Source organism: Balaenoptera borealis (genome assembly GCF_965194805.1).
Source record: "Balaenoptera borealis genome assembly, chromosome: 1".
Taxonomy (NCBI): Eukaryota; Metazoa; Chordata; class Mammalia; order Artiodactyla; family Balaenopteridae; genus Balaenoptera; species Balaenoptera borealis.
The window spans coordinates 167,677,067-167,690,177 of NC_138860.1; the positions used below are offsets into that span (position 1 = coordinate 167,677,067).

General features: G+C 49.2%; 1 protein-coding gene across 1 annotated transcript in view; it reads right to left on the reverse strand.

The window, feature by feature from the left end:
* Positions 1-972: 972 nt before the first annotated feature.
* ZSCAN20 (zinc finger and SCAN domain containing 20) overlaps positions 973-13,111 on the reverse strand; it is a 32,776-nt gene continuing 20,637 nt past the window's right edge. The window contains exons 7-9 of the mRNA XM_082403582.1: positions 11,013-11,441; positions 3,531-10,435; positions 973-3,214 (exon numbers count right to left, since the gene is read on the reverse strand). Coding sequence (XP_082259708.1) covers positions 9,177-10,435; positions 11,013-11,441 — 1,688 coding nt within the window. The 3' untranslated portion in view covers positions 973-3,214; positions 3,531-9,176. The remainder of the gene's footprint in view (positions 3,215-3,530; positions 10,436-11,012; positions 11,442-13,111) is intronic.

A 13,111-nucleotide genomic window follows, 5' to 3' on the forward strand; every position in this document is an offset into this window, starting at 1 on the left:
AGGCGCTCACCAGTGGCCAGTGGCCTTCCTTTTAATGCCCTGTATCCTAGCCACCTGGCTTTTGGCTATTAAGTAGAGAGAGCACTGAAGCAACATGAGGAAGCCTGCTTGAAAGGCATCTGCTATTCTACCTCTTTGTTCATCGGATCAGAGACTTCTGGACAAGCTTCTGTTCTGAGCCTCAGGTTCCTTACCTGGAAAATGAGCATAACATCTTCCCTTGAAATCTTCACATGAGTAGATTTCAATGGGATAAACTCCGAAAAGATTTTGAAACCTGAGTTGTGACATATAGGCTGAAACTGTGACTTTGACTTCTCTCCTTCAACCTATTCCAGCTTCAGAAGCTTCTTCCCGGTTCCCAGCATCCAGACTCAGCTTTGCTCAGTTACAGCCCACTGAGGAGGTCAGGTGTGCTACTGCTTTCATCTGGGGCACACGGCCCATCACTCAGTGGCCTTCCTGACAAGAGCAATAATGGGGCCATTTAAGGCCCTGAGCTTGCAAAAGAGGTAGATATAGAGGCAACAGGTATGCCTTTCATGCTTCTCATGCGATACCTGGGGGGTGACCTCATGCCTGTGCACAAGCCTGGCCGTGCCTAACCAGCTTGACCTTATGGAGAAGACCCCACACTGATGGGGATCAACAAACCTGGATCCTAGTCCAAGTGCTACTACATTTGCCTGGTGACCGTATACAAGCCTCTGGGATCTGATTTCCTCACCTATAAAATGAGGCTTTCAGGGGTCTTTTCTAGTTCAAATGCCCTAGAACCATGCTGTGTAATAGAAATATAGCGCAAGCCACAAATGCAAGCTGCACGAGCACTTTAAATTTTTCTAGTAGCCATATATAAAAGCAAAAAGAAACAGGTGAAATTAATTTTAATAATATGTTTTATTTAACCCAATATATCCTAAATATCATTTCAAGATATAACCAAAATAAAAAATATTGAGAGAGTCTGCATTTTTTTAATTCATTAATTAATTTATTTATGGCTGTGTTGGGTCTTCGTTTCTGTGCAAGGGCTTTCTCTAGTTGCGGCAAGCGGGGGCCACTCTTCATCGCGGTGCGCGGGCCTCTCACTGTCGCGGCCTCTCTTGTTGCGGAGCACAGGCTCCAGGAGAGACTGCATTTTTTCACATAAGTACTCAAAATCTGGTGTATATATTACACATCTCAACACATCTCAGTTCAGACCAGCCACATTTGGAGGGCTCAACAGCACATGTAGCTGGTGGCTACCATACAGGACAGCGCAGCCGAGAACGCTCGATCTCGGTTACTATGGAGTCTGGACCACAGGAGGATGGAACAGGGGAAGGATAGAGCTTATTGACCCAAGCAGCCCAGCCCTCCATTTCTAACTTGGGAACCATGAAGAAGCTGCCCCCCGTTTCCCTGCTTCCCTCCCCCTCACCTGCTGCAATTCCTGCTCCTCCCTGCTCAGTTCTGCCTGCCCATCCCCCACCTCACTCACTGGACACCCAGGATAGCCCACCCCCGTTTCTACCTCTTACCCTTCCTCTCTCCCAGTCTTGGTTGCCTCCTCTCCTGCCTGCCCCTTTGCTCCTCTTCCCTTTCTGTTTCTCTGCCCTCCCCATACACCCACCATCCTTTCCGACTTGCTCCCTCCACCCTCAGTCCTTCCTCTGACCTTGACCTGGCTCCTTCCTCAAGCTGCTTGAGCCTTGTAACCATCGGATCCCACACGCCTCCTCTTCAGACCTCAACCGCACGGATGCCCGGACCTCACCTGGTGATTCCCACTGCTTAGCTGGGGACCAGGTGCCCTGCCAGTCAGATTCCTGGTTCAGCCTAGAACTTCTGGCAACAGGAGCACCCAGCAGCCTGTGGATGTGGTGCCAACAGAGAGCCGGCCCAGCCCACAGGCATCCCCTCAGGCAGGGCTTCCCTCCTAGTAGTACATTCTCAGTCATGCCGGCCCTGGCCAGCTCTCTGTCAAGATCGATAAAAGAGTTCCTGTCCCAGCCCCGGTGGGCTGGTCAGCCTTAGTGGACCCCAACGTTTGTACCTAACCTCTGGGCCCTGCTAACAGCAAGAGAATGACAATGAGTTATCTATGGCCTCTGTCCTGTCTCCAGGAAGGCGAGCCCTGTGGCTCTGGTCACTGTTGGAGCAACTGCTGAAAAGAAGTTCCATGAAAACCTGTAAACAAGAGCTAGAACTTCTCCTCCAGGGAGACCAAGACTCATTTTCTCCCAGGTCTCATCTTTGTCCCAAGATGTACAGAACATCAATGCATTCCAACCATTACTCAACCTACACTTGACATTCTGACTCCTACAGGAAGAAAGTTTCCTGTGGATTCTGATCAAAGTCACGTCAAACTCTGAAATATCACTCTCTTTCTCTAATTCACGATCAGAATTCAAGGATAACAGAGTCTAAAAGGCAAAGGGTTGCCTATACCCCGTTCAACCAGGATGAAAGAGTAAAAGTTTACAAAGGAAACCTCAACCTTAAACTACAATGTCTTCTGGACATTACCAGAAATGGAATGGGTGGAGGAAGGAAGGGAAAGAACCCCCCTAGAGACCCTCCAGCTCTTCCCTCTTTCTAAAGTATGAAGTGTGTCAGCTCTGGTCCTGAACAAGGAAGCAAATTGGGAATCAGATAAGATTCAGCCCTCTGGGAATGCCTTCCTTTCTTTTCATCCATCATCACCCTTATGTTATTTAGGTCCCAGACACCTCAGGTTCCCCAGCACAGAGACCCTGGGCCACACAGCAAAGCAGATGTGTGAAGAAGGTCAGCAGACCAAGGAGCCATCTGTTATGGACAAAAAGCAGACTCCTGCGTTGCATACATCCACTCATGGCTGAAGAGCCACAGAAAACAGTGAAAGATGGCAGTCCACCACAAGGGGCGTGAGATCTTGGGCCCCAATCCTCCCTGACGGTCTCATTGTGTCCCCCTAATTTCCCCCCTCCTCCTTTGCTCCATGCTTTTAGTGTAACCAGCAAGATGCCAGAAGAACCCAAGACAAGTTCTTTTTTATGGTTTGCAGTTCAATTGATATAATTTATTAATTTATCAGGTCATTTCATCCCAAAATAGGATTTGACTCGTTTTAAGAGATGTACATCATATCACAGGAAGAAGAAAATAATAAAGGATCGGGAAGTGAAAACAAAGCCAAATAAAATGAAGGCAAGGGTTGATGCACAAATGGAAAATCAAGAGCCTGTTCTGGGGCTTCCCTGGTGGTGCAGTGGTTGAGAATCTGCCTGCCAATGCAGGGGACACGGGTTCGAGCCCTGGTCTGGGAAGATCCCACATGCTGCGGAGCAACTAGGCCCAGGAGCCACAATCACTGAGCCTGCGCGTCTGGAGCCTGTGCCCCGCAACAAGAGAGGCCGCGACAGTGAGAGGCCCGCGCACCGCGATGAAGAGTGGCCCCCACTTGCCGCAACTAGAGAAAGAGTTCGCACAGGAACAAAGACCCAACACAGCCAAAAGTAAAAATAAATAAATAAATTAAAAAAAAAAAAAAAAAGAGCCTGTTCTGTTTTCAGACTTGGACCTTAAATCTCTGAGCCTCCTAGTGGCCAAAATTTAATCCATTTTAATGCCATAGTCACTAACAGGAAACGAAAATCAATCACAAATGTCTAAGAAATTAGTTGCTCAAGAAAGGTCCCTGAGATAACACCGGTGTTTTCTCTTCCCCCAACCAGGACACGCCGGATGGGTTTAGCATGACCTTCAGCCCAGGTAGCCTCACCTCCTCCGTCTATTTCTGGGCAACTTCAAGGAGTGGGGTTGGGTTAGGGACTTCGTATGTGATCCTGAACAAGCCCTTACCGGGTGCTGTCCGTAGACTGTGCTCCTGGCCTGGCACCCTGGGGGCAGTCTGCATGCAGAGCTCCTCACCACCGCCTCCAGAGCAGCCCCTTGACCCACCTCCTGCTGGTCTCTACCGCCTATAACTACACAGAAGCAACTCTGTGGTCTATGAATTCCCCAAAGCACTAAAGCCAAGCTGTGTTCTGTGCAGGAGGGAGAAGAGCCCTTTCCCCTCTGTGTCACACTGGTCGTCTGGCACCAAAGTAGGGCTCCCTGACCCCCAGTGACTCTCAAGAGATTCCAGTGACCACAGCTCCATCAACCCCTGCCCGCGGCTCCTCTCCTGCTTGAGCTCAGATGGACCCATAAAGCTGATCCGGAAGCAGCCTTAGCAGTAGACCTATTTTCTTCATCTTCCCTCCCATGGCCCTCACCCTCTGGATGGCAAGATGATGGGGTATTTTCCTACAATGAAAATGTGAAAAATAAACCTGACTATAGAAAGAAGCACAATGTAACGGCAGACCAGATCAGAATCATCTTCACATGCAAAGAGAATCACTAGCCATGCCGTGACTAGAAAATCGATCCCTAGTGAGTTTCGGCAAAATGGTCTCATTGGATTCTGGCCTTGACTTAACCTAGTGGCTCCCAGGACAAAGCAGCTCTCTGCCTTGAGAAGTGGGAGAACTGACTGCATGCTGAGAAGAAGAGGGGCTCTTGAGCTCTCTGCCTTCCCTCCCAGCAGCATAGGCTGGGGTCACTGGGGTTCATGACAAGGACCAGGGGAGCGAGGCCCCAGAGGGAGATGAGGTTATCTTTCTGCCACAGGGTTGGCTGGGGGAAGTCACAGTGAGGTGAGAAACTCGACACCCCCAAAAACTGAATTTGGAAGTAATCCCAGATTTGCCTAAAACCAGAGTGAGGGGGGAAGTGGTGCTAAAGATAAGGTGGTGGTAATACTGATGTTGGGAGTGTGCAGAGAGAACCACCCACGGGCGGGGGGAGAAGACAAACGTCTGTCACCCTCGACCCCAAAGCCCAGCCTGAACCCCACCTCGCCGGCAAAGCCTTCCTGACTTCCCACTATAGGCAGAACTAACCTCTTGTAGGCGGTGACAGGGGCTTAAGATGGGCGTTTGCTGCTAAGAGGCGGAGGCTAAGGGACATCCGAAGGAAGGGCGGGATCAAAATTGAGGTCAGGTGATGTTTCACTTGATTAATTCCCAGTCTGTTCAGAAAAAGACTTCCTAGGCCGCTGGGCCACCACAGCCCAACTGGAAAATGCCCTTAGAAGGGACAGCGTGTGTCTGGGGGGCCACGTCTGGAATGTGCACGTCTTGCTGGGGGTGCGAGGAGGCGGCTTTCTGTGAGCCCAAGTGTGCACGTGAACACCCTTCCTGAGCGGTGGACCAAGAGGCCGGAGACAGCAGCGGGTGGACGCAGGGCTGGAGGGCCCTGGAGGGACCCGAGTAGGGCTGGCCGCCAGGCCACCTGGAAGTTATCAGCATCTACACAGCGGTAAACATGCAAATGGAGTGAACGGAGCGAATGGAGAAGCAGGCCTGGGCCCCAAGGCTGGGCTACAGAGACCCAGGGCAGCCTGGGGGACGAGACCGCCCGCCACCCACACGCACCCCAGACGTCAAAGCCTCCACACCCCCGGCCCCAAAGGGTGTCACTCTTCTCCACAGACTGACTAAAGGGAGTCTTTTCTGCAGCCCGAACGTGGAGGGCCATCCCCACTGCGGGCCCCAGACAGGATGAGGCAGGGAGAACCCAGGGGACCCGGCTGCTACATTTTCCAGCACGGGAGGACCGAGTTGCCTGACACTCCTTCAGGCTGGGGGCTGGGGGACACGTTAAAGCTGAGGCAGCCAGGACCGTGCCTTCAGCTGCTGGGGCCAAGGCCTAAGAACAGAAACGGGTATCTAAAGCAGCCTGGTCCCGCCTTTCCCTGCCGCTACCTTAGGGTCTGCTGCCTGCTGCGGAGTCTGTGGAATGAGAGTCTTCGTGGTGCCCTTTAGTCACCTCCAAGGAGCCAACGCCCTTCCTGGGGTGGAGGGTACAGAAATCAAGGAAGGAGATGCAGCTCACACAAAACACCTTCCCAGGGAGGCAGGTACCGCTTCTGTCTCCCATGACCAGGGTCTGACCTGCGGCCACGCAGGCTGAGAAACCGCCCATTCTGCAGAGTGAATCTATTTCCCAAGAGCAGACTGACGGTAACAAGGCTCGGGGTGTATCAAACCAGATGTCGGTTTATTTGAGCAGCAAAGAGCTGTTGGAGGATGTCTGGGTGCCCTGGCAGAGTGATGGGTCGGGCCCCAAACATGGAAGCCATCTGAAAGGGAACTTCTTCCAAAGGAAGAGTCAGGTACACAAGGAGAGAAGGTCCTCCTGGGCCACTTTCTCTCCTGGCCCACACTGCCCTCGATTTCATGGCTGAACCTGAGTTACGAGAAAGGACCAATAGGTAATAAACATCAAAACTGTTCACTTGAGAACATGAGACACCAGCATACTTCCAAGAGCAGGGGAACGGGTGATGCTTGGGAGGGGAGAGGGCCATTATCTCACTTCTACACAGAGCTCAGCTTGGCTTCTACAGGGAAGGTTCCAGGAAATTCAGAACTACATTGAGAATGCCGGTGTCAGCAGCGATTGAGGCAGTGTCCGAAAGTCGGCTGGAGTGCGCGGGAGGCGGTGGGACTGGGGGTTAGTCTAGATCTCCTCTGAGGGGCATCTTCCTCTACACGTGGTGCTTCTCCAGTTCTGTCCCGGGCCCAGCCTTTCTATGACTTGAACATGAAGGTAACTCCCAAGCATACAGATAACTCTTGAGTCCTAACCTCCCCCCAGCTTCAGGCCCCGATATCCAAATGCCTGCTGCGTATCGTATCGCCTCTTGGATGTCCCTAACCAAAATGCCCCAAATTAAACTTCTGATCTTCTGCCCCCCTGCCCTATCTGCACCTCCTCCTGTGATCCCAGTTCGGAAAGACGGCAGGCTCCACCAGCCACCCAGGCATCCTGGCTTTCCTCCGCTGCCCTCAATTCTGCCTGTGGCACCTCTCAAATCATCCCCTCCTCTTCAACGTTACCCCTGCTCTAGTTCGGACCCTCACGTTTAACTGGAATATTGCAACAGTGTCCCAACAGGCTGTCCTAACTGCAGCATAGCCAGGTTCCGTTCAGCTATTAGGTTTCAACAACGCGCATCTGACCACGTCCCCCTCAGCAGCCACAAGGTCCTCCATGACCCACCCCCGCAGCCTTCCAATCTGAGCTCCTAACACTCCTCACCTCCCATTTACACCCCAATAGAGCTAAGAAGTTATGGTCCCAGCCCCACCCTGAAGCCATGCAATTTCACACCACTTGGTCTTTCCCTGGACCTCCCTTCCCTTCCTCCAGGATCCTTCCTCTTGGCTCAGGTGGTTCCCTACCCACCATCCTACTGTTGCAGTTACTGACACCTGGTGGTTCAAAGCCAGGGCTCACTCACGGGCCCTGCTCCTCAGAGATAAGGCGAGCCAGGAGAGGTAAACCAGGAAGGGGGTGACAGGCAGTGATCCGAGGTAAGCAGGTTCTTGGGAAGCCGAGGAAGGGACTAAGGAGTGATATGCGTCGGTGGGAGTGCCAATCTCCCCACTGACTGCTTCACATGCAGAGAGCTCCTCTTCAAGGTTCCCTCGCATCTACTATCTAATAGTACTTCCCAAGTTGATGAACGAGCCAGGGTATGAACGGCATTCCCAGTATCATAGGCGGATGTCAGGAGAGGGATGCTCCTTTAAAATCCTTTGGAAACCATAGTCCCTGGCCAACATTGTTTAACCCTCCTGAGGAGAAATCCTGGAGGCCAAAGCACTGAGAACTAGGAAACCATCCTGTGTGAACCTTTCTGATTGAGCCTGTCGGAGCTGGAGGCAGGTCTTTACAGCCAACATTTAGACAGCACTGGGTGGGCCTGGGCCGAGAAGGCTCAGAGTAAGAGTGTACCATGAACCTGGACTAAGCAATAGCCTTCAAAGCCCCCTCCGCAGCACTCCACGCACACCGCTCCTTCCACCCCCCTTCTGCCTCAGCCTTGGCGCAAAGCTTCTGCTGCGCCTGGAGGGAAAGGGCCAGGGGGCCAACACACCGGGATGAGTGAGCACTGGCCAGCTAGGCCAGGTTTCTTAAGGTTCAACCTACAATCCAGCCAAGTCTAACAAGAAGCAGGTCTGACCCCCTGAGAAAAAGGGAAATTCTTAAAAACCCCATTTCCTTAGCCAAAACTGTACCTCATTGGAAGAAACATCACTTTCGCTACATTATTGTTCCCAATCTCAACTCACCTCTGTCTGTCACCCATATTATTGTGAAGATGGAAATTCACATCAAGTGCTTTGATGAGAGCTCAGTCTCGCTCAAAGCACATTGCCAACTGTGAACATCTCCAGTCCTTCAATCTTTTGGGATTCTCAATGTCCATATTTGTTAAAAACAGAATCCATAGGGAATTTTAACAGAAAATGTGGTCTACAAAGTGCTTTGGCACCTGAGTTACCTGCCCTAATGTGAAAGGGGATTCAGTGAAGCGGTGAGAGCACCTCAGGCCCTAGAGACAGAGCTGGTTGAATCCTGCCTCTGCCATTTTCAGATGTGTGACCCAAGCAAGTCACTTCTCTCTTCTGGGAAATGGGGAAAATATAAATACCTCCTGGGGCTGCTGTGAGGAGTAAATGAGATGATGTATACAAAGTGCTTAGCACAGAGCCTACTGAAGAGCTCGATAGATGCTGGCTACTTTTGCTATTATTAATAATGATCTAGTAATGATGTCACTGTTGTTTCTACCCTTTGATAAGCTCATGGTAGCCTGCTCTAGGCCACTGATTCTCAATTATGCCCCCATCACTGGAGAGTCTCAAAGTTCTCCCAGGAGGTTATGCCCCAATGGAAAACGGCCACGTATGAGAATTTGCCAACGTACACCGATGGGGCATGTGTACATGTGGACGGTGTGAAGGCACAGCAAGGTCTAGAATCACTGCTCAGGACCACTGATTTACCTCTAATCCCCTCAGTTACCAGTCTGGCTCAAACACTGATAAAGCTCTTACACGACAGCAAATATAAGGGCAGCCTGAGGGTTGTGTGGGGTTTTTCTGCAGGAGAAAAAACACATTACACTTAAGAAAAGTGCCTTCAAATCTGGATCCTTAGCATTTGTAATTCACTTCCGAATTACTTGGATTGTACCAAGGTAAGTTCCCCAGGTACACGCTAAGCTTAAAAATTGGGACAGTTTCTTTCTAGCATACATCTTAGGATCTTGGGAGATCTAAATATATGTTTCTCTCTTTTGTCTCCTATGATGCCTTCCCTCCTGCATGGGTTCTCCTGTGGGCACTGAAGTGGGAGCTGTTGTTGAAATCTTTGCCGCACTCCGTACACTTGTAGGGTTTCTCCCCGGTGTGGATTCTCTGGTGAATAATAAGACTGGAGCTCTGGTTAAAGCATTTCCCACACTCTCTGCACTTATAAGGCTTCTCTCCTGTGTGGATTCTCTGGTGGGTAATGAGGTTGGAACGGTCACGGAAGAACTTCCCACACTCGAGGCATCTGTAGGGCTTCTCTCCTGTGTGCACCCTCTGGTGTGTGATGAGCTTGGAACGCTCCCCAAAGCATTTCCCACAGTCTGTGCACTCATACGGCTTCTCCCCAGTGTGGGTTCGCTGGTGGTTGGCCAGCGTGGAGCTCTTACTGAAGCTTTTCCCACATTCAGCACATCCATATGGTTTCTCTCCCGTGTGGATTCTTTGGTGACTGATGAGGGCAGAACTCTTGGAGAAGCTTCTTCCACATTCGGAACACTGATAAAGTTTATCCCCTGAGTTGGTGCTTTGCGGTCCAGGAGAATTCAAGTTCTTACTGGCACTTTGAGTTTGTTCTGGAGATGTCTCCTCTGTTGAGTTCCTCCAGTGAGCACTACAGGATGGGCTCTGGCCAGAGTTTTTCCCAGGCTCACCACAGTGATCACGATTTCCTCCCAAGTGGATTCTCTGATGTTTCAGAAGGTTTGAGCTCTGGGCGAAGCTTTCCCAACATTCCCCACATTTATAGGGTTTTACCTTTGTGTGCGTTCTCTGGTGGGCGATGAGATTGGAGTGGTCACTAAAGCTTTTCCCACATTCAAGGCATTTGTAGGGCTTCTCTCCAGTGTGGATTCTCTGATGGGTATTGAAGTTGGACCGGTCACTAAAGCTTTTCCCACATTCAAGGCATTTGTAGGGCCTCTCACCTGTGTGTATCCGCTGGTGGGCGATTAACTGCGAATTTCGGCTGAACCGTTTCACGCACGTGTCACACTTGTAGGGTTTCTCTGCAAGGTACAGGCCTTGATGATCGATGAGTTTTTCTAAGTCCTCTTCAGAAGAACATTCTTCCCACTGATCCTGGGATGGATTTCCCCACTGCCCTTTACCTTCGTTTTCATTTTCACTGTCTTCCCCCCAATCATGAGGGTAGCAATCATCCTCTGCAGTACACTTTGATAAGGCTCCAGGCAAATCTTCAAAAATGTCCTGCTCTGAAATCTGGTCTTCATCTTCATGCCTCATCTCAAAACCTGAAAGAATGGACAGAAATGCATTCATTAGTTAGTGTCTATTTATACATCTGGATCTTGTGTCTTGTGAATTTGGCTAACATGAATTTGTACTTATATTTTATATCTCACAGCTTATAAATGTGACTAACATGAATTTGATCAAGTTTCAGCGCACACATGCATTTCTGACCTGTAAAGCTTAGGAACAGAGTTTGGGACATGGTAACTCCACCAAGGGAGCCATGAGCCCCAGCCCAGGCAGCCAGCTGTCAGTCTCCCTGAATTATAGCTACCCTATCCCACTACTGAACAATGAACACTTTCTTCTCCTGGTACATTCAGTATGGCCTATGTCATACGAGACTGAATAAACTCTATAACTGCCCAGATGAATCCAAGTAAAATCTAGACTGACCGCTTTTCTTATTTAGGGGATTACACTAAGCTAGAGACTGGATAATCTCAGCGAAGCACAAATCCTTAACTTATTCAATTTCATTCTCTCTTTTAGTTCAGAGAAAAGAAATGAGCCTGGCTTCCACACTCTCTCTGCATGCTTGCAGATTTTGTGGACATCTAATTACTCCAAGCTTACCAGTGTCTGGGGTTTTAGGACCTGGGGTTGGAGGTCTGACGGCATCTTCACCTGCCATTTCATCCCAGGCCTCCTGGTTGACAACCTGGGTACCACTCTCCCCAGAAGTAGGAAGACCCACTGCCTCCTTGCTGGTCCCCATGTCTCTAACCGCAGTCCGAGCCCTCATCAGCAAGTCCAGCTCCTCATAGAAGGGGCAGGTCCCAGGTGGGTGGCTGCTCTTGGCTTTTCGGTAGCTTCGAAGGAGGTTTTTGAATCTGTAGCGACACTGCTCCAGGGTCCGCAGGAAGCCCTGTGCACACAGCCGCTCTGCAATGGCCCGGTATACCTGGCTGTTCTGGTGACAAGTGCGAAGCTTCTCAGAGAATGGGGACTCACTGAGAATGGTCAGGAAGGCCTTGGTCTCCTCGTAGCCCCAGTGCACACCTGCTGTCAGGAGTGAAGAGTTCAGAATTGAGAGACTTGATGAGATTTGCCTAGGTCATCAGGGACTGGGGTCACCTGCCCTGCTAAACACCTAGGCACTTTGGAAATCGTCCACGTGCCTGGCACACCAGCAAAGAATATACCCTTGTTTCTCAAGGCTGTGCCAGGGCTTCCCATCCCCACCCACTTCTAAGAGATTCTATTAACATTTAAGAGTCTTGGCTGAAGGGGAGGATTTAAGTGGCCATATTATACCAGGTGACCCACGTCCCTGGCTTCAGCTGATTGGTTCAAGGAAAGGCCTGTAACTGAGATACAAGACACTGTCTCTATACCCATTCAATACATGTGCTCTACTTACTTACTTTATTTATTTATTTATTGGGGGTTTTATTGGTTTTTTAAAATTTTATTTATTTTTTTATACAGCAGGTTCTTATTAGTTATCCATTTAATACATATTAGTGTATACATGTCAATCCCAATCTCCCAATTCATCCCACCACCACCAACCCCCCTCCACTTTCCCCCCTTGGTGTCCAAACGTTTGTTCTCTGCATCTGTGTCTCAATTTCTGCCCTGCAAACCGGTTCGTCTGTACCATTTTTCTAGGTTCCACAAACACACATTAATATACCACATTTGTTTTCCTCTTTCTGACTTACTTCACTCTGTATGACAGTCTCTAGATCCATCCACATCTCTACAAATGACCCAATTTCATTCCTTTTTATGGTTGAGTAATATTCCATTGTATATATGTACCACATCTCCTTTATCCATTCGTCTGTCAATGGGCATTTGGGTTGTTTCCATGTCCTGGCTATTGTAAATAGTGTTGCAATGAACACTGGGGTGCGTGTGTCTTTTTGAATTATGGTTTTCTCTGGGTATATGCCCAGTAGTGGGATTGCTGGGTCATATGGTAATTCCATTTTTAGTTTTTTAAGGAACCTCCATACTGTTCTCCATAGTGGCTGTGTCAATTTATATTCCCACCAACAGGGCAAGAGGGTCCCCTTTTCTCACACCCTCTCCAGCATTTGTTGTTTGTAGATTTTCTGATGATGCCCATTCTAACTGGTGTGAGGTGATACCTCATTGTAGTTTTGATTTGCATTTCCCTAATAATTAGTGATGTTGAGCAGCTTTTCATGTGCTTCTTGGCCATCTGTATGTCTTCTTTGGAGAAATGTCTATTTAGGTCTTCTGCCCATTTTTGGATTGGGTTGTTTGTTTTTTTAATATTGAGCTGCATGAGCTGTTTATATATTTTGGAGATTACTCCTTTGTCCGTTGATTCATTTGCAAATATTTTCTCCCATTCTGAGGGTTGTCTTTTCATCTTGTCTGTAGTTTCCTTTGCTTTGCAAAAACTTTTAAGTTTCCTTAGGTCCCATTTGTTTATTTTTGTTTTTATTTCCATTACTCTAGGAGGTGGATCAAAAAAGATCTTGCTGTGATTTACGTCAAAGCATGTTCTTCCTACATTTTCCTCTAAGAGGTTTATAGTGTCCGGTCTTACGTTTAGCTCTCTAATCCATTTTAATTTTTTTTTGTGTGTATGGTGTTAGGGAGTGTTCTAATTTCATTCTTTTACATGTAGCTGTACAGTTTTCCCAGCACCACTTATTGAAGAGGCTGTCTTTACGCCATTGTACATCCTTGCCTCT